A 21,787-nucleotide genomic window follows, 5' to 3' on the forward strand; every position below is an offset into this window, starting at 1 on the left:
GTCCCATTTCACAGCGTGAGACTTAGCCCTGGGCGTCCCATGTCACAGTTCTTGGAGGCGACCAGACCATCAATGGCAGCCCAGGAAATGGACAGGAAGTGGTGGGGGCACCAACTCTACTTCCCCCCAAGACTTCTGGGCACAGAAGGAAACCCGACAGGTCCCACCACAGTCGGCTCCGGTGCCACCAGCGCCATCAGGACCTGTCACCAAAGAAGCCAGGACCACACGGGCCGCTGGCAGGACGCCAGAGGCACTCCCCGGACAGCAAGGGAGCTGAGGTCTCATCCCTTCCGGAGTCCCGGAGAAGGCTCTGGGCGGCAGGCTTCTCCTCGTGCTTTCGCGTTTTCCGTGGGGCTGAGGCTGGGAGAAACAGGGATGGGGGCGGGTGCCGGCTCGGCACTCCCTCATACACTCTTCTCACCCTCACTCTGTTCCTTGGCAGAAGGGGTCTTGTCCTGGCTGCCATCGGGGGGCGCTGGCTTGCCGGCAGGGCCGGGGCTGCTGCTGGTGGCTGGCAGGAGGTTGGCCGACTGCAGGACGGCCTCGGAGTGCTCGCGAGCCTTCATGCGCAGGGCGGCCACACTGGCCGTGCGGGTACTCTGGCAGCCGTAGGGAGGGAGGAAGGAGAGCCCCATGGGGTCCGGGACGCAGCAAGAGCACAGCGGGCCCCCTGGAAGGAGGAAGCACAAGAGGCTGCCATCACTGTCCGTATTCTGTCTCCCAGGACCTGCGGTGGGAGCAAAGGGCTAATTCACACTGTGGGTCTGGACACTCAAGGGCCAGGTCACAAATGCTCAGGCTCCGGAAGCTGCACAGCTCAAGAGACCCAGCAGGTAGTCCAAGGGATCGTCAGAGCATCAGAGACCTGCCCTCACCAACCACTGTGTGCCGGAGCCGGATCTGGGCTTCTCTGAGCCTTAACTTCTGTGAAATGGAAGGAGACCTACCTCCCAGGGTCATTATAGGGCCTAATGGTAAAACCCCACAATCTCCTAACTGTGTGCAAAGCACCCTAAGAACTCCAGGGGCCTGCGGTTAAACTTTAAGTGGTGGGAGGCGGGGAAACCCAGCCACCTCTGCCGGATGCCATACAGGCCCCCCAAGGAGGAGCCTTACCCCGAGCACCCCGACTCCGCTCAAGGGCATCACATTTTTGTGAAGCTGAATGTTGCTCTGTTTTGCAAGCACCACGCAAAAGTCCACGTGGAACATAAAAGGGGGTGTGGCCTCCAGTACGGCTCCAAGGTCACAGAAGCCACAGAGCCCGCTGGGCTCACCCCATTGGGAAGCCAGGGTAGCTGTTTACAAATGAGAGGAGAACATTATTTTCCTTTTTAATGAATAAAAACTATCCACCCAGTGGCTACTAAGTTGTTGGGACATAAATACTTACTGAGTTACTCGGGCCTAATCAGTTATGAGCAGAGCCATTGGCTATTTCTTCTGCACAAGAACGTCCTGAGAGTGTGAGACGCTCAGGCGCTGAGGACTGAGGCTGAGACCCTCTGAAGGGACCGGTTGGCCAGCACTTAGCACAGGCCCCTGTGTGGGTGGGGTTTCGGAGCCACTGCCCGGCCCAGCCTGCCCACCGGCCCTGCCCGGCCCTCGGCACACTCCTTGGGAGGAGCCCCTCTCCACTGGTCGTCCTCGGCCTTGCCTTTATTCAGGGACTGCCCACGGGCACCTGGCACCGTTCTCGGCCTGGTGACCAATCAGCACCCCTGGTGGAGAGGGACATGCAGAGGCCGCGTCTCTGATGCCGAGGCAGGGTGGTGAGGGCTGTGGCTACATGAACGGAACACAGTGCTTGGCAGAGACCTGAGTGCGCGAGTCGGAGAGACAGCGTGTGCATGTGCAGAGCCTGACAGCCGGGGGAAGAGCAGGAGCCGCCAGGCGGGGACGGAAGTCTCAGGGCGCTCGGAGTGCCTAAAGCCAGAGGCTGCAGCTGAGGGGGGTGGCAGATGGGTGGTCAGGGGCCACCAAGGCCACTGCCCTGCAGGCCCTGCAGGCCCCAGTGAGAGGAAGCCTGGGTAGTTTGAGCAGAGCCTCCAGCTTATCTGCACCAGGGGCCGGGGAGGCTGCTGCAGCCCTGCAGTGCCAGCGGGCGGGGAGGTGGCGGGAGGGGCCGGATCCAGGATTTTGCCAAAGGTGAGAGCCTGAGCGGGTTGCTAATGGACTGCCAGAAGGGAAATGGAAAAGGAGTCACAGATGACACCTAGGTTTGGGCCTGAGCATCTGAATGAATGAATGAATGAATGAATGTGCCATTTCCAAGATGGGGACAGAGAGGAAGGTGTTGTGGGGGGGGGGGGGGGGTGGATATGGAGCGTCTGGCCGAGGTCCTATCGGCCATCTGAGTTCCAAGAGGAGAGCTGAGCAGTGCTCGGCGGTGCTGGTGCCGCCCCCTCCTTGAGGGCTGCCCGTGGGCTGCCAGGGCCCAGCACGGGCAGGTGGGGAGGCCGAGGTGCACAGACCTTGCACCCAGAAGGGGTGGGTAGACTCAGCTGCCAACATGACATAATTTGAGGGACCTTAAGAGCCCCTTGGATAGGTCGAATGGTGGCCCCCATTGTGGTCCTGCAGGAGCAGCGAGCTGAGCAGCCTCAGCCTGCGGCCAGCGGGGAGGGGCTGCGGAGCCAGACCTCACCAGGAGAGGAGATGGCCCGCCGCGGCCCTGCCCAGGACACTGGGATTCAGTGCCTGTCCCTGCGGCCTGAGGCCGGGGAGCGGGCAGCAAAGCCAGCCCCTCCACTCCTGCCCCACCGGGCCCGGCCCTTTCTGAAAGTATTCACCGACTTTGGGGGAAGCAGCTTTGCAAAAAGAGTGTTTTGGACCGAAACCCATACTTGTTGAACTCCGTGAGGCCTTCCAGCCCTCGTGTGACGGGCACCACCGCCCTCCTCGCCCCTCAGGGGCCGCCGCCTCCAGGCAGCGCCCACACGCAGGCGCAGCAGAGCCCTCCCTGAGCGCTGTGGGGACCAGAGCCAACGCCGCCCCGGGCACCACAGCCCCCCAACAGCTCCAGGACGTGGCTCTGTCGGGAGCCCCTTTTGCAGATGAGGAGACTGAGGTTAAATACTGAGGGGCTGAGCTGGGACTGAGGGTGTGGGCCGGGACTGAGGGTGCGGGCTGGGACGGAGGGTGCGGGCTGGGACTGAGGGTGCGGGCTGGGACTGAGGCCGCCTCCACCCTGGAAGGCTCTCCTCACACTCCTGGGGCTGCACCCAGCACCGAGCACCGAGCACCTCCTCAGGGCTCCTGGTTATGCTGCTTCAGAGCCCTCGCCTCCAGCTTCACAGACGGGCCTCGAGGGCAGGTGCACTGCCAATGCTGCCGGACCTGTTTGTTGTCTGTCTCCCCCACATCCCCCCAAAACTGCAGGCTCCCCACGGGGTGGGGGCTGGGCTGAGGCTCAGGCACTGTTCCCAGCAGCGCCTGCATGCCCTGCGGGGTTGTGCCTGCCTATGAGGCTCTGCCCCAGCACCCAGCACAGTGGGTCAGTCCCAGGGAAGTGTTTGTGGACGCGGGACGGCAGCAGGGAGGGCGCCTGGCCCCAGGGCCCCCTGGTGGGATGGCCTTCAGGAGGCAGCCTGGACAGCACGGCCAGGGCCACGGCATAGCGGCCGCTGGGCATTCCCACCCCTTTCTCGGGACAGGCTTCCTGGGCCAGGCCAGGCCCGTCTCCCCTCAAGCACCTGTGGCCCCTTTCTCTTCCTTCCCACGCCTGCTCGGGCAGAAGCGGCTCATCCTTACCCGACCCACTGCTGCCTCTCATCACCACTCTGGCCGCCCCCGGGGTGGGGGTGGCACTGCTCAGCCCGCCCTCTGGGTGAGGACTGCGCCCGGGGAACGGCCAGGTGCGCACGGGCACTGCAGGGGGACCCGGACCTTGGCCTTCCCTGGGTGCAACGGGAGGAGGAGAGGCAGCGGTCACTTCCTGCCTCTGCTCTGACCAATGGCCGACGCAGCAGGCAGCAGCTCCCAGCACAAACCACGAGCTCACGTTGAAGGGAATTCTGAGAGCCGCCCAAAGCTGGCACCCCTGGCGGCCTCAGCCTGGGGCCTTTCCAGCCACAGCCGGAAACAAAGAATTGCCCCGGGGCAGCCCCAAGGCCTGACTGTTCCACTTCTAGCTGCTCTCACACAGAGCCACACTGCAGGCGCTGCTGGGAACAGTGCCGGGGCCACAGCCAAGATCCCCCCTCCCCCCGCCATGGGGGGTGACTGGGGAAGGAGGCTGCCTTCCCCCCACATCTCCTCCCACTGGGGAGCACACGTGTGGAGACACCAAAATATGAAGAAAGCGAGCCAGCTTGGCTGTAGGAATACTGAAGATTTCCTCCTCGGTGTCTGTGTAGAATTTTTCTCATTGTTCTACAATGAATGTGAACTTCTTTTAATTTCAGAATCCTGACTTTAATTTTAAGTGGATGTTAAAAAGAAGGAAGACGGGAGTTAGACGCCGTCCGCACATGTGAGAAGGGGCTTCAGGGGGCTGGGAGCCGGAGCTCTGAGCTCGGTAGGTGCTGAGGTCACAGGGGAGCCTCCTGGGGCCGTGGCTGTCAGGGACCTGGGAGGGCCGCTGTCTTCAGGCTCCGCCCTGGGCATCTGCCCCAGTCAGGCCGCCCAGAAGGGGCCACTCAGCTTGTCTGAGGCTGACTCTTGCTCCAATGTAAGCATCAAAGGGGGAGTGACATGGTCTGAGACCCAATGACTGTGTCACCTGCAGGATCAAGTGCCACCTGGACAAGACAGGGCTCCCTCCCCTGATCCACAGCCTGCCCGCTAGGTCACACGCCACAGCAGCCACCAACAACCGCACTGCTGGCCTGCAGAGCCCAGATGCCCGGGCAAGAGAAATAAACTCACTCACAGAACTGAGGCTGCGGGAGAGAGGCGCCGGGCACGCCATCCAGCTCACCCCCACACTGGACAGATGCGGAAACTGAGGACCAGAGATACCCAACGACCGGGAAACTGGTTAAAAACTGTAAGCGCTATACAGACAGCATCTATATATATATAAACAGGTGATATGCAAATTAGCCGGGCGTCACGACCGGCTCAAGGAGGCTCAAGGAGGCTGCATCACGACCGCTCAGGAGGAGCTGCGCACGCAGATGGGCGGGAGGGGACTGTAAGCCGCCCCCAGCCCCAGCGGACACACACACACCAGGGGTTGGGGCGTGCTCCGAGCCGCCGCGCAGCGCGGCTCAGATCACGCCCCGGTGGGTGGCGGCGGCAGCCAGAGCAAAGCAGCCCGGGTCCTGGGTGCCAGAGGGAAACCAGTGCCGGCAGCCAGGGGAAGGAAGGCCTATTCTTGCACAAATCTTCGTGCATCGGGCCTCTAGTAGTATTATGAGGCCACAAAAAAAAAAGGAAATCTTACCGCCTGTTGTAACATGGATGAACTTCAAGAACATGGTGCTAAGTGAACTAAGCCAGTCTGAAAATGTCAAATTCTGTGTGATTCCACCTCCAGGCGCTGCCGAGAGCAGGCGGGTCACAGAGACAGGAAGTAGAGACGGCTGCGGGGAGGGGAGCAGGGGGCAGTGGGAGCTCTGGTCTGATGGGGAGAGCGTGGGTTTGGGAAGGTGACAAAGGTCTGGAGAAGGAGGCTGGGGATGGTTGCACAGCAATAGGCCTGTACTTAACACTGTTGAACGGTACACTTAGAACTGGTTAAGATGGTAAACTTCATCTTATATGTATTTTACCACAATTAAAACTAAAATGAAATAAAACAAATTCTTAAACCTGAACCAAGAGAGAGTACACGTCAAGGTTATCAGAAAGAGGAGGAACCCCCAAGGCTGTGAAGACCCCTTATGGCTCCTCCCTGGGTGAAGACCTTGAACGTCCTTCACTCCAACAGAACGCCTCACCTCCACGGGCTGACACCCGCCACCTGGCCTACCTGCGCGGTTTGGCTAAGGGAGCATCGCCCGATTTACACGCATCCATGGAGCCCAGCCTCTGTCCCAAGACTGCACCGGGACTGCTGGGCGGGCGTTTCTACAGCAGGACAGCGGACCCACGCCGGCCACCCACATTCCTTGCATACAGCCCCTCACAGGTGCCACCCTCTTTCCTCATCTACACCCCAAGTCTGACCAGCAGCTCAAGGGTCCACACAGGGGCCGGTGCTCACAGGTAAACAGTCACATGGCAGAATGCTGCAAATGAGCCGTGAGCGTCACCTTCTCTTCGCCCTGACCTTCCTGGGTGAGAACACCGACGCGCAGATCAGAGTGTAGACGGCAAGACCGGGGGAGGCCGTCTGCGCAACAGATGAGACCAAAGGCAAACAGGAAACAGCTCTAATGCAATGACACTTGTCAAGGACGCTGTGAGGTCTGACCTCTGCCAGTAATCCGCTGTACAGGCAGCGTGGCTCCGCAGCAGAGCATGTGGTCAACAGGCCTTCAGCGGGAGCTCACTGTGACACCCTATGGGTGTGGGCTGCCTTCACAGAGGCAGAGCCTGTAGGAAAAAGGAGGATGAAGTCCTTCTCCCCTGTGTCATGGTCCGACCATCCGACTAGAGAGTGGGAGGGGAGAGGGGAGAAGGGAGGGGGAAGGGAAGAAGGGAGAGAGATGGGTGAGAAGTGAAAGAAGTGGGGCAATTTAGCTGGGTTGACCCCGGGCACAGTGGATGTGAGGTAACTGCTTCCAACTCTCTCTCTGGGTGTGGAGGGTGGAATAGAAGCAAAGACGGAGGGAGAGGAAGAGGGGTTTCTTTTCTTTTCCGTCAGCCTGCCATGCATGCGAGGCGGGCACTCTGGGAGTGATGGTTCTGGTCATGACCCCCCGAAGCCCCTTGACAGATGTTGTAGAGAAACTGTGCACAGAATGGGCTGCCGTGGACACGTTCTAAATCTCTTCCAACAAAACAACGAGTTTCAGAATGCAATGTGAATCCCAAAGCTGAGTTTTCTTCAACTTTAACTTACATTTTCAGAATTTCAATGCTTACGATCAGATATAAAGTGTCCAACAACCAGCATCTCTCTTAACTCCTATAACCATTTCTTAACAAAGAAAAAAAATATTTCCACAAATAGGATCTTTATAAAACTAACTGCTGTTTTCTCCATAATCTCACAGCACCAATAGCATCGGCAGATGTGTCCATCTCCTGCCCAGACAACTTCATCAGCCTGGACGCCACGGAAACCGGAGTCACACGTGGAGCTCCATCCTCTGCGGTACCCCGGGCAGCAGAGGAAAACCCAGACCCCAAACGCACGTCCTTTGCCCACGTACAGCACGCCCAGGGCCTCACCAAGAGCTTGAAGGTTCTTCCCAGTGCACTTCCAACATGTCGCTGGACTGACGAGACAGCCACAAACTAGAGGCAATGTGGCTGCCAATGGCAGACATACTGATGGGCAACATGGAGAAAACAGACAGAAAGGTGTAAGACAGCCAAGAAGCTCAAAATGCACAGTAACCAGGCCCATTCAGCAGAAGGCAAGCAAGCAGTGCCCCGAAGGGTGGCCTGAGGTCACGGCTGGCCAAGCAGGAGCCGGCACAGAGGCGACGTTTGGAGGGGCCTGAGACCACCCCGCCGCAGCTGTCAGCGTGGGGCACAGAGTCGGCCCAAAGAGGGGCTCGGGCTCTCTTTGTATTACATCAGGGAGGCCAGTGCAAACTCATTAGTCAGCAGAGCCAAATATCAACAGTACAACGACTGAAATTTCATTTGAGAGCCAAATTTTTTAAACTTATACTTCTTCTAACGCCACTTCTTCAAAATAGACTCACCCAGGCCGTGGTATTTTGTGGAAGAGCCACACTCATGGGGCCAAAGAGCCACATGTGGCTCATGAGCCGCATTTTGCCGACCACGGAGGGAGGTGACGAAGGCACTTTAGAAACTGTTGACTCCAAAACCAAGTCGCCCTTATCAAAGCCTATAGACAGATGCCATCTGGGGCCCAAGAGCCGAGGCGGAGGAACGGGTGTGAACTCTGGCTGCTGGCCCCACCGCTAACGGTCCTGGGCTGCTCTCCATCTGTCCCAGCTCGGCTTCCCCACCTGAGAGAAATTCTACAAAGCACCCGGTACTAAGTCCTCCAACAGTTACTGTTTCCATAACCCAGGCAAAGTGAAGGGCATTCTAAGTCACAATTCACAGCGTGTTCCAATTACCAATTCGTTTCCACGATCAGCTGAAGAACTCAGATGTTCTGAGCTTCCCCCACCCGCCCCCAGGACCCCCAGGCTGAGCCGTGAGACCTGCCTCAAGGCGTGTCCCCAGCACCGCGCCTCCCCGGGTGCCAGCGCAGCCCCCACCTGTTCCCCGGCTCCACGGGTCCTGGGTGAACCTGTCCTGTCTGACCCAAAAGGAGAATAACACTCCGCCAACAGACTCTTGAGGGGTAAGCCAAACAAACTCTCAGTTTCACCTTTTAATTACTAGATTTCCAGATCGGGGCTGTAGTTTGCTGTTGCTGCTGCTGCTGTTGTTTTAAGCAATAAAAAAAGCTATAATCATGAATGAGCTGAAATTTAAATTAGCTACAAAGAAAATTCCCAGAGTGGCGCATAGCAACAAAAAACAGAGTAACCTGACACCAAGTAGCAGTCGGGGTAAAGGACACACTGAAGCTACAACAACGTTCCATTCTGGGAGGATATTTAGTGCCATGAAAAAATAATAATAATGAATTAAGTTTAAAAAGCAGGTTCAGAAACAGTAAGTTAATATGATCCCCTTTTGGTACATGTATACATGTGTATATACGTACATACCCATGAATACATATACACATAGTATATATGGGTATACATATATGCATGGCCATGTACCACATCCATAGAGGATCATAGGTGTATTTGTACATATATAAATTTATTTAGAAATAGAAAATATTTATAAATTTCAACTTTTTTATATAAAAATTTAGAATTTCCAAATAAGTTATAAAATACATGAACTTATTAGAGATAAATGGGAAGAAAACAAATGTACCCATACCAAATATTCATAGTGGTTGATTCTGAGTACTAGGTTATGAATGGTATTTATATTTTCCTTTGTGTTTTATTGTATTTTCCACTCTTTCTAAACTAACCAGATATTACCCTCATTTAAACGGTGTCCTTTCTGCGACTGGTGGTCCCGTCTCCTTTCCTTCGGGTGACGGGACAGCGTCCGGAGGAGGCCGCAGGGACTGAAGGCTGTCTGAGCCTCCACGCCTGTAGAGGCCTCCGCCTCCGCCTCCACCTCCGCTAGCGTTGTTGGCGGGCTCACCGTGCAAAATCCACCAGCAACGTTCGACCCACTTTCCGTTCTGTGGGTTCGAAGTCAATGAGTCCGTCTGCATGGGATGCAACCAACCCACAGCTGGTGGCGCTCCAGAAGGCCACACCTCCTTCCAGCCCTGCCAACCTGCCCTCACCCAGGTCCTGGGAGCCACTGGCCACTGCTGCAGCCTGAGCGCTGTTTGTTTGGAGAACATAATACCTCCTGGACACTAAATTAAAACATACAATCAGATTTCCATTAAGCTACAGCAAATTCTGCTGAATTGATCCAATCAGCCTACATTCCTCTATGACATCATGCTTTAAAGGCTTGGCCTGAACATAAATACTTAATGTAATAAATACAGTCTGAAATATTTGATCTCCTTGGCAGCTTAATTGATCTACTACAGAGACTGACAGAAAAAAATTAAGTTAGTTCTGTCTCGTCTCTGCCGATGGCACGTCCTCACCGAGGGGCCCGTGAGCTGCGGCCTGGTCACGGCGGGTCCCGCACGCCGGCTCCCAGCTGAGCGCCCAGGCTGAGGGGACGGAACTGAGCGAGGAAGCGGGTGCGTGGCCTTACGAGATGTTTACCGCAGATTCTGCAGCTCACGTGTTTACTTTGTAGTAAAACAAATAAACAAACAAACACTTTGTGAGTCATAATACTGGTTATTTAGAGTCCGCAAGGAGCATTTGAATGGGAATGTCGGTACAGCAGCCTACGGTATTTAAGCATAGATCTGTAGATGCTGTGGCTAAGTGTGCTCACCGATGACCAAACCACAACAAGCTCAAATTCACATCCGGACAGACGGCTTCTACCGTGGAACCCCTGAAGCGCCGCTGTCTCTGCTGGATGGTTTTTACTGCCCTTTTTCCAGGAGTTTACTGTGTGTCCACCTCACCTCCCAAGTGCCCTGTGCCCATCCTCACCCCGCACTCCTGAGCCCAAAACTAAAGCTCCCGTCTGGGGCAGAGTAAACACTAGAACGGGAGGGAGAGCTCTTTCCTGACCAAGTTGGCATGTTTTACTTCCTCAAAGAGCCCTTCCCCAGGTTCTCAGCTTCCTCAATATCCCCCGGTAAGGAATTTGTAGTCCGTGCAAAATTACCCAATCTGCTTAACGCCAAATCCCGCCCCTCCGCCCCGATTAATTTGGCAGGTTAGTCTGGTGACTTGAGCTAAGCCCCGCCCTGTCTCTATTCCAGGTGTCACTACACCCCCTGTCCCCCACCTGCTCATGCGCTCAGCAAACTCCTTGACAGGAGTGGGCTCACCAACCATTCCCCCCGCTGTGATACAGGCTCGGGGCCAGCGCCAGCCTCCCATTTCCGCTTCGATGTCTCCGAAGGGCAAACAAACAATGACCCAGATCCAAGGACGTGGGCACAGCCCCAGGAGCCGCAGGGACATGCGTCCCAGGCAGGGCAGCGCCAGGGAGCACTGCCCACTCCTTCCAGCAGCAGCCAGACTCTGGATGGGCAGGCGGCTTCTCCCGCCCCTGGGCACAGGCCAGAGCCTCCACTCAGCTCCCTGCACTCCAGGCCCCATTGATTAACAGGAAGGGCAAACCCGTCAGCACCCACAGGAAATGGCTTCTGGAAAGTGAGCTGCAGTTTTCAAAGCCAGAGAATGACAGCAGGTGCCTGTAAAAGGAGCAGAATCAATACAGGGTGAGGGGGCTACAGGGCGGGACACCTGGGTCCCTGACTTGTCCTCCTCCGACAGACACACAGTGTGACCTGGGAAGTCCTGTCCCTTCTCCGGGCCTCAGTGACCCCCATGGATCCAGGAAAAGCAGGGGTTACGCATCGAGGAGATTCCTTACGGCTCTCCCGTCTCCACCCCAGTCTTCCTGACATCAGCCAGGCGTGGAGGGGCGAGGGCTGACCCAGCTGCTTTCCTTGTCAACCGGAGCCTGACCGGGTCCCTAGTGAGCTCTGGGCCTCACCACAGTCCTGCCAACCACCGCCAGCACCTACTGGACCCTAGGATGTGCCAGGCGCGTACACACTCCACCGACCACAGGCACTACGGGGCGGGTCCTCACGAGCCTCCTGTCACAGGCAAGGAGACGGGTCTGCCCTACGTTGAACCTATAGCAAGAAGAAGGCTCGGGCCGTGGCTGGTCTGACTCCAGAGCCTGGGCCCACCCCGAGGCCACGCCACACCCCTCTCCCAGGAGCATGGCTCCATCCAACCTTCCTCAACCGACCAGCCCTGCCAGCCTCATGCCTTTGCCCATGCTCCCCTCCCTGCCCACTGGACAAGGCCTGCACTTCCTTGAAGCCCAACTCAAGCATCTCCATGGAAAGCCTTCCCCATCCCCACAGAGAAAGCGCTCCTCCTCCCCGGCTCCCCGCAGCCTGCGTGTCCTTGGCCTCTAGAGAGCAGGTGACTGTGCCGCATGACATGGCATTCTTTGTCTCTCCACGCCCATCCCCAGCCTGCAAGCCCCTTAGGGAAGGTTGTGTCTCATTTACTACCAGATGCTCAGCCTCTGGTTCAGAGTCTGGCCAAGTGGGGTTCTCGGTGGGAGCTGGGAAGAACAGGAGGTCCCAGTAGTTCCGGGGTCCGGGAGGTGGCCAGGGTGCGTGACCTAGAGTCTCCTACGTGAGGCCAGTCTCCCAGGCCTACAGCAGCATGACCTTCTTTCCTTCTTTCCCCAATCCCACCGCCTTTTACTCTGCACCAAGCTCTGTGTTAGGGCAGAGGTGAGTCAGGCATTGCCAGTTCCCTGAAAGTACTTCATGGTCAGGATTGGGATGTAAGGTAGGTTCAACCACATGTACTAGATCCATGTCATGAACCCGGAGTACCCTTAATAAGTGTGCCAGTTAGTCTCCAAAGAGGGCCTTCCATAGACCACCCCCCTCCGTATTCACACCCATGTGCAGGCCCCTCCACTTGAGTCTGGGCTGGTTCTGTGATCGATTTAATCAACAGAATGCAGCAGAAGCAGCAGGGTTCTGGGTGAGAGCCTTAAGGAGGCCTGGCACCTTCTGCTCTTACACTCTTGGAGCCCAGACACCATCTAACGCCTCCCCATTGGCCTGTTGTGCGGGGAGAGAGGGCTCCCAGCCTCCCAGCACCCCTGCCAAGGCACCAGACACAGAAGCAATTCCATCTCCTATGCACCAGCCCCCGCCGCCATCTGACTGCACCTCCACCTTCACGAGACCCGGGCAAAGCAGCGGCACAACTGCCTGGCCCAACGCAGCCCGTCCTCATGGCGGAGAGATAGCAAGCCAGCTGGGCAGGTCTGCTACTGCTTCACGTAAAGTTGTAAGGTGAAGTAAAGCAATACCGAAACCTGGAATGGAGACTTTTAAAAAATATGTCACAATTTCCTCATGATCACAGATGCAAAATCCTTAAACAAAATATTAGCAAACCAAAACCCAACTATCTATAAAAATGGTAACTTGTCACATCTAATTAGGTTTATTCCAAGAATTCACAGGTGGTTTAACATGTAAAAAATCAACCAATGTAATTTACTGTGTTAATATATTGAGAAAGAAAAACCATGTGATCATCTCAACAGCAGCAGGAAAGTATTTGATGAAATTCAACATCCATTCATATTCATGATTTTTAAAAAATAATAATAAAACAAAGACTCTTAGAAAACTCGGGCAAGAAGAAAATATCTTCAGTTGATACTCGGACTCTAAAGAAATAAACGCAATTGGGAAACCCTGAGAATTCTCCCAGGAGATCAAGAAGAAGGCAAGTTAGTCACAAAGACACATACTGTCTGATCCCATTCATATGAAATGCCCACGTCTATAGCGACATAAGGACTGTGGCTGCCTGGTCAGGGAGGCACTGCTCACAGCGTGGGGAAATGAAAACGTTCCAGAGCTGGTCGGAGGGACCACTGCACAGCTCGCTAGGCGTCCTAAAAATCACCGAGTTACACACGTTAATGGGTGAATTGTATGTCATGTGAATTACATCTCAATGAGACTTTAAAACATGGAGTAAAGAAAGATGACTGTTACCACCACTTCCATCAACACTGTCCTAGAGGTTCGGCAGGCGCAGTCGGACAGGAAGGAAAACGCCTGGGAAGCGAACACTCTGTCTTTAGAGACGATCCGATCTTGTACATAGAATATCATAAAGAAACTATAACTAACCCTAATTACATAGATAAATCTCGCAAACATAGGCTGAGCCAAAGAGGCCAGACATGAAATATACATACTGTATATTATGTGTATATTATATACATACTACATATGTAATATGTCAAGACTAAACAATAGTGTTTCAGAAAGCCTGCTTAGGAGGTTGGCAAAGCTCTATTACCATAAAAGTCAGCAAAGGGTTTCATTTAGGGCAGTGGTCGGCAAACTCATTAGTCAACAGAGCCAAATATCAACAGTACAACGATTGAAATTTCTTTTGAGAGCCAAATTTTTTAAACTTAAACTTCTTCTAATGCCACTTCTTCAAAATAGACTCGCCCAGGCTGTGGTATTTTGTGGAAGAGCCACACTCAAGGGGCCAAAGAACCGCATGTGGCTTGCGAGCCGCAGTTTGCTGACCACGGATTTAGGGGAAGGAAGGTGATACGAGTAGAAAGGGGTGCAGGGATTCAGGGGATTTGGGGTACAGGCAAAGTCCCCGAGGGTGGTTACATAAATCCTTAAAATCATTCATTCACGAATCCTTCCTTAATTGTTAATCGTCTTCAATGAAATGTTTCTAATGACTATTATATTTCACAATACAACAATTTTTACAAATTGTGCTTTTTACAAAATCACAACACAAAGGGAAAGTGATTAAAGAGGAATGGGGGTGTGGAGTGCTTTCAGGGCTCAGCAGAGGCTAGCCTTGGAGGGTGAATGCTGATTGGCCAATAAAGCCCTGGCAGTCTCAGAACCCAGACACGTTACCCAGGCCTGGAGGCCAAGGCCAATGTCACAAAGGGAGGGCATGTTCTTCGCTAACGAAGGGGCCTTGCTCTCAGGAAGGCCATGGCCAGACCCTTGTCCACACACATCCCTCAGTCCCTCAGCCTCCAAGGCCTGGACTGGCCGAGCTCAGCCATGCAGAGCAGGAATGGCCAGAATGCCAAGTGCCTCCGGGCTCCTCCCAGCCCAGCCCTCATTTGGGGGTGGGGGGAGGGAGGAGAACAAGGAGGCGTCAGGCCTTAGTCTCTTGCTCTGCTGCTGCTGTTACCTCCGACCTAACTCCAGGGATCCACACCAGGGACGGGGTGCCCCCACATGCCCAACTGGCCCAGCAGGCTGCCCACCTCCTCCTGCCCACCTCCTCCTGCCTGCTCTGCTTTGGGAAAGTCCACGGCAAGGCCTCCACCCAGCTCCAGAGAGGGGCTGTGACCCTGCATTTGAGCGCGGGTTGAGCTCTGAGAGCTCTCCCCTGGCTTGCAATTAGTGTCCACCTCACACCCAGCTCTCCGACTCCCAGGTTCGAGGCGCTGACTAAGTGCACGGGGAGCAGGCCCCGCGGCCTGTGGCTCTCCCGCCCCCACACACCGCCATCCTGTGGCCAGCACTTCCCCTGAACAAACCCCAGCACCTCCCTTGGCCATTAACAACCTCCTCTGCATTAATGAATTGGGAACACAGGCTGGCCATGAAGTCAGCCAGGAAAATTCTTTGCGTGGCTGAGGCTTTTTGTCTGGACCCCATTATTGTCATGCAAACCCTCCCGGCAGGGGGCCGGTCCTGCTGCCTTTTATGTGAGTCTCCCTGCACCCCCCCTCACTCACAGAGCACACTAGCTGCACCCTGGCCAGGCGAGTCCTCCCATCCTCCCCGAGTGCACAGCCCCCTGCAGCCTGGAAAGCCAGGGAGAGAATGGGTGCCTGGCCAGGAGTCCCACCAGGGGCGGGAAGGAACACCCACCACTGCCGAACGTTGGAGCAACGGGGCTGTAAGAAAAAGGTGATGTCAGCTGCAATGAAGTTCAGAGAAACGGGAGACGTTTGGGAGAAGCAGACATTTCATCGGGTCCTTTGAAGGTGAGTGGGACCCAGTCACTTGGCAGTGAGAGCGGAGGGACCTGGCTGAGCGCTCATGGAGCACGGCGCATGTGCCACACCTGCCCTAAGCTGCTCTAACTCCTGCTCCTCACTCAGCCCTCCGAGTACAGTCCCATGGCATCAGAAGAGGAAGCAGCGGTAGAGAGAGCCAGTACCTTACTCAGGCACACGCGGCTAGAGGATGAAGGAGGATTCACACAGGCAGGCCACCCCGTCCTTGCCTGACCACGGCTAGTGGGCCGCTGGATGATGAAAGGGTAAGTGAAGGAGGAAGCCCGCACAGATGCCTGGCTTTCTGTTGCCCCGCTCTGTCCCCAGTAGGCCGGTTCCTGGCCTGACGTAGCAGCTGCCCACTTCCTGATGGGCAGCCTGATGCCCATCTGGGAGCCTGTGCAGCAGAGCATGGAGGCTAGTCTGCCACACACACCCCCAATGTGGGCACATTGACTAGCCACCCCAGAAGGGCCATGCCCTCCTATTCATCAAGAGTGCCAACCCCACCCCCTGCCCTCCTCTGAGGCCCCAGCAGCCCTGCTGACCTCTGCAGGCACCTCCGTTGGCACACTGGCGGCCACACCGGCACGGAGACTGCGCACTGCATCTCAGACAGCGCACAGCCCTGCAGTCACAGTGCCAGGCCACGTCTGTGCCTTTGCCCGCCGGCTTGAGGCGGAGCACCGAGTGGAGCTGTGGCAGGTGCTGGGCCTTTCTAAGCTGGGCGGATTGTCCAAGTTCAGGGTCATTCCCAGGCCGATCTTGGTTTCCCCAGCTCTCCGGATGCTGCCAAACCTCAGGCCTCTACTCTCAACAGGTATCTCCAAGGAATCAAAATCATTCTCTCTAGTTTGTAAGAAACCATGGTTCAGTTCCTCGCCGCTGACTGCTCAGTGTGTGCGATTCTCCGCAAAGTGGCTGCTGCCTTCACCTTTTCTGGGCACTTTCCCCCGAGACCTAAACACTAAAAGGCAGAGCCCAGGTCCCTGGCACGTTCCGGGCCGAGGTCAGGAGCTGAGCTGACAGGGCCCAGCCTGCCTGCCCACTCGCCCACTCGCAGGGGAGGCAGGGCTTGGCATCACCATGCAGCAGCTGTGCGCTCAGAGGCCAGGGGCCCCGGGCAGTATCAGCACCGAGCCGCCCTGCCTGCTCAGTAGCTGACAGCCCATATTCCAAAGGCACCCCTCTTTCCGGAGCCCATTCAAGGCCAAATAATTTCTAGGCAAGTGAATCTGAGTTCCCATAAAATGCTAAAGGACCCAGCGGCCTCCTGGTCACTGCTCGCAGCACCTCTGAGCACTGCACCTGGGGACGCCCAGCTGTCCGCAGACACTCCCGGAGGCTCTCAGCACGTCCCGGGCAGGGACCTCACACCTGTCACTCAGTGCCCAGAGCCTAAAAGCCAGAACCCCAGCGCAGAGGCCTTCAACTCGTAACTACACAGAACGCTCCCCAGGCCGGGTCCTCGAGCCGAGGACAGGCCTGCAGCCTCAGGGAGCAGCACCCAGAGCGAGGCCAGGTGCGGCCAGGCCTGGAGGCCTTCCCAGCACACTTGCTGTCTTCAGTCCAGGACTAGGTGGCCCACGAGGACTCCTCAGCCCGAGGAAGGAGACAGCACTGGTTTGGTTCTGGGAGCTGAAAATCACTTTGATGTCTTTCTTCTGTCATTTGCAAGCTGCTCGGGCCTGGAGCAGCGGATTGGAATCTCAGCTGGGAGGGCTGTGGTGCTCAGCTCACACTGGCCCGGCCCCTGGCAGTCCCGGGAGCCTCAGAGCCGTGGGCTCAGAGCTTCCTAACTTGCCCCTACCGGCAGCGCCCAGCAGGGGAGGGAATGAATGGCTGGTGTGGGGGAAAGCAGAGTAGCCAGACCACAGAGGGAGACTGGCTGAGTTAGTGACTTCTGAGCAAGTAACTTTGCCTCCCTGGGCCTCAGCTTCTCGTTGGTAAAAGAACAACGGGCTTGGAAGCCCAGGAGGTGCCTCTCGCACCATCTGCAGGGCGTCCTCCAGCTGCTAGGGCGGCCCCCGCGGTGCCCAGCAGCCCCTGGGACGCTCAGGCCCAGAGGAGAGCTTGGGTCAGCCACTCGAGGGGACAGTTAAGGTGAGGGAGGCTGGTTACAGCCCAGAGATCCCTGGCACTGAGCCAGGCCCTAGAAACTTGGGGTGGGTGGTCTCTTGGGCCCCATTTGGGCTATGAACTTGGTTTCTGTAGCTTGGGGGAGTGAGAAGATGTGGCTGCAAGGTCAGAAAGCCATCGTGGGCCCAGCCCCTCTTACCCATGCTCCCCAAAACCACTGAGCGTTAACCGCAGGGGTGCTTCGAGCCTGACTGGCAGGTGCACACTTCTCCCCAGGGCCGAGGCGGAGGCTGGGTCCCCAAGCTCCTCTCCAGGGCCTGCCGGGCCTGACGCGGGCTGGGCTGAGCAGCAGCCCCAGAGGCACCCCGGGACTCCCAGCTCAGAGCAGCCCTTCCGGAGGCCCCCCTGGGGTCGGCCTTGCAGAATGCAGCACCCACCAGCGGCAGCCATGCTCCCAGAGCCACCTGTGACCCCGGGCCCTCGCTGGTGGTCCTCACAGCACCCCCTACGAAGGCAGAACTGAACTCAAGACCACCCGGCCGGCCGGCGGAGCACAGAAGCCGTTTTCAGTGATGCTGGTTTTCCTCCCTCCCAACAGGGCTTAGCCAACCAGAGGCCAGGCCAGAGCTGAGAGGGTCAGGGCGGGCCAGGCAGGGACGTTGCTGGGGGGCGGGGAGGAGGGCAGGCGGAGGAGCAGCTATGTGTGCAGGAGGACACGCGGGAGAAGAAAGCAGAAAGCAGAGAGGGGGCGGGCGGGAGAAAAACCCCTCACGAATGAGCAGCATCCGCAGGCCGGTCCGACCCAGGGTGTGCCAGTTTGGCCCCAAAGACTTGGAGGCAACATGTGAAAGATGGAAAGACCCAAATAAAACTCCAGATTTATTTCCGGCTGATACCCAAGTCCCTCCAGTAACCTCCCTCCGGCCTGACTCCACCCTGTGCGCCTGTCAGCCTCCTGTGTCCTGTGGATGTGTCCCCAGGACGCTCTTGGGGGCTCTAGTGGCCTCCGAGTACCAGGCACAGTCACTGCAGGAAGCGCTAGCAGGTGCGAGGCGCAAGCTGGATGGCGCTGAGCCTCATCCCCTCGTGCCCAGCTCCCTGACCACCCAGAGGTGGCTCCGGGCTTTGGGGCTCCACCTCCGACAGTGGAAAGTCCACACCCAGGAGCATGGCATTGGGGCCTTCGAGCTCAGGCCCCTGCCAGGCACCTCCTATGCCTGGACACTCTCCCATGGCACCCAACATACAGCCATTCTCCAGAAAAGCCTGGTTTTCCGCCCCCAACACACCTCCCTCCCGCCAGGCATCTTTAAACGTGCTGTTGTTCCCTCTCCCAGAATGCCTTTCTCTCCCTTCAGGACACTCCATGGAGGCTCCATCACGCCCTCCTTCATCCCCCAGAGTCTAACAAAGAACCAGCTGGGGACACCTGGGGGGGCTGTCCCACCCTATTATCAGGAAGAAGCCTAGAGCTGCCCCAGCACCCCCACCTCCCAGACCCCTGTGACAGGCGAGGCCTCAGGGGAACACTAACACGGACCCCCCACCCTCTCTGGGCCCAGCCCTGCTCCTGGCGCACAGCAGCCTGACCCATGACAGGAGGAGGAGGTTTGGGGCCCACTCATCCAGCGGGGGGTGCCCAGAAATTCCGAGGGACAGCCCACAAGGGTTCCTCTCTCTGGACCTGACAGAACATCCGAGTGGCTTCCATCCTCAGACAACAGCAGCCACTGATAAGACAGCAAATCTGACAGTGAGAGCCTCAGCCAGCAGGAGTTCCTGGGGCAGCAGATGGCAGGCTCCACGGATGGACGGACGGATGGACGGACGGACAGACGCAGAGGGCCTGTAAGCTGGGGTGACTGCCCCTCCCAGGCCTTGCCTAGGATGCGACCAGGAGACTCTATGAGCACAGAGCACTCACTTTTGAAACAAGCGCCCCTCAGACAAGCCCCGTCAGACGCAGTGATCCTGAGACAGCCACCTAGTCCTCAGGCCACATGGAACACTAACGAGATGGCGTGACTGGCAGGAGGGCGGGAGCTGTACCAGCCCAGGCGCAAGCATGAGCTCGTGGAGAAAGCAGGTGGGTCGACCGTCACCAGGCTCCCAGCCAGCAGAGCCAAACTCACCTTTCAGGGAGGCGACATGGGACAGGGCCTGGGCGTACGTGGCCGTGTTCAGCAGGGTCCCCGGCAGGCAGGAGGGAAAGAAAGGTCCTGTGGGAGCCACAGTTCGCCCCAGGCTGGCAGAGAAAGAAAGTCAATGAGCTCCCGACCCTGTGCGCCCACCAGGCAGCCCGCAGGCCCAAGGGTCCCGCCAGCCTCACCTCTGCTGGGCCTCCAGGGCCTCCTTCTTGCTCCGGGCCTGGTCCCCAGGGGGTGGGGAATTGACATTTCTCACCGGTGGTGACGTCACCTCTGCCATGGACTCCTTGGCTCCTGGCTCCTGGTCGGAGGACCCCCTCTCTGTTTTCCTCCATTTGGCCCTTCGGTTCTGGAACCAAACCTAAATCCCCCATAGAAAAGCACACCCAGCAGAGGCAGAAGGTCAGACACGAGCACAACGCCTGGCCGCCGTGCCCAGCCCTCCTGGCCCACGTGCGGCAGCAGGCGTGCGAGGCGCACTCCCCTCGCCTCAAGATCATCGGCCAAAGCAGCGCCCTGAACTGCAGCCGCAGACCTACAACGGTCAGGACAGTGTAGAGGGCATGACGAGCATCCCTTAAAGAGTGTGAAATCACAGAAAGTATCCAAATGCATGCCCAGAGCAAAGGTGGAGTGTTGTTTTGTGGGAATTCCCAATGTATGTGAGTACATTTATTTGATGTGGAATTATTTCCTGGAGGGTGGGTTATCATGAAGCCATTTATAAAGCACTGCCTGGGGTTTTCTCGTCAAATATACCCATTCGCACTTCCAGCAGGTTGCCCTGAGCACCTGAGTGTCTGGCCTCACACGTGTGATGATCCCTGAAATCGCCTCTTGCACATCATGACAAGTGTGTGAGCAGCGGCTCAGTGGACACGCTGGCTCCGGAGTCCTTTCTGGTTTAGAACTCTGAACCCCGGCATCTTGTCCAGAGTCCAATGCAGTCTATGAGGAGGCAGTCCCACCGTCTCCACTTCTCAGATGAGAAAACTAAGCACAGAGGTCAGTTAGCTTGCTCAAGGTCGTTCAGGGGGTAAGCGGGAGATCCACAACTCGAAACCCAGTGGCTTGGCCAGGGGCCATGAATCAGATCGGGGTAATAATAGTGGCCACCCCAGCGTTATTAGGTGACAACAGATGCACAAAGCACTGGGCTCGGTACCCGTGCAGAGCGATGCATCACTGGGTCAGCGTTAGCTGGTGTTACCATCTCTGCCATCCTCAGGCTGGGAGGCAGGGAATAAGGATTCGCCTGCTCTAAGCACCTCCTCAGAGGCGGGTGTGGAGCCCTTTAAGCCTTGGAAACCAAGGCTGCATGCACAGGAGAGCCTCATGGCAGCGGGCGCCCCGGCCGAGGTGTTTCCAGAGGTCAGTGAGACCCCGCTGCTCTCCACTCCTTCCTGCCAAACCGGTCCCTTCTCGAGGAGACAATTCCCGGCTTAAAAAACAAGGCTCGGTCACACCTCCCTCCTGTTCCCAGGGCGTCCTCTCCTCCTGCCGGCTGCCTGGCCCTGGTCCCGAGGCTGAGCCCCGCCAGCCCACTCCGCCTCCGAATTTCATCCTCCTTTATCGGTCTTGCTTTCTCTCTTTTTAAATCTAGTTGGCTTTTAATTGCACATATCAGCAACCGTTGAATAATGATTTTATCTATATTCTAAATTTAGGGCAGTTAAATGCAAAGCAAAATGCAGACACTTTCTTGCGTCTTAATTGAATGAAGGTCACAGCTATGACAACATTTAATTGAGCTATTTTTCATTATCATATTTTAATGACTTTGCACTGACAGTTCGCCTGCTTCTGAGGAAAGAGCATGATGGAGTCGTTTATTTCCCTATTTAGTTATTGTTTGACAACATCAGCTTCGATTAAGGCCCTGCTTTATAGAACATTAATCATATTTGAATGAGCAAGCAGTGTAAATGTAAACACATCTCCCTTCCCGCGCACAGGCCTGCAGCCGGTGTCCCCACACGGAGCTCAGAAACAATGCTTCACAGCCATTGTCTGTTTGCATAATAGCCAACAACAGCCCCAACAACAATTCCCAGCCTTAATTGTCACCACCCCTATCTCACCCTTGCACCTTTCAGGGAGAAGTTATGATCTTCCACTTCTGAATGCTCAATAATTGTGTCATTTATCTCAATTTGCAGTGCGGTCTTTAGGCAGCTATTGGCAAGCTGGCATTAGAGAAAGAAAGGAGAGACTGCATCCTGGCCAAAGGAGATTTTCATTTCCAAATAATAATCAGTTTAATTTGCCCACATATGACCAATGATTCA

The 21,787-nt window shown here is 56.4% G+C and overlaps 1 protein-coding gene across 1 annotated transcript in view; it reads right to left on the reverse strand.

Moving 5' to 3' along the window:
• DRGX (dorsal root ganglia homeobox) overlaps positions 1-21,787 on the reverse strand; it is a 28,047-nt gene that overhangs the window by 19 nt on the left and 6,241 nt on the right. The window contains exons 4-6 of the mRNA XM_079792996.1: positions 19,682-19,860; positions 19,485-19,597; positions 1-673 (exon numbers count right to left, since the gene is read on the reverse strand). The exon at positions 1-673 is cut by the window's left edge and continues 19 nt beyond it. Of these exons, the coding sequence (XP_079649122.1) occupies positions 408-673; positions 19,485-19,597; positions 19,682-19,860 (558 nt within the window). The 3' untranslated portion in view covers positions 1-407. The remainder of the gene's footprint in view (positions 674-19,484; positions 19,598-19,681; positions 19,861-21,787) is intronic.

Source organism: Cnephaeus nilssonii (genome assembly GCF_951640355.1).
Source record: "Cnephaeus nilssonii genome assembly, chromosome: 16".
NCBI lineage: Eukaryota > Metazoa > Chordata > Mammalia > Chiroptera > Vespertilionidae > Cnephaeus > Cnephaeus nilssonii.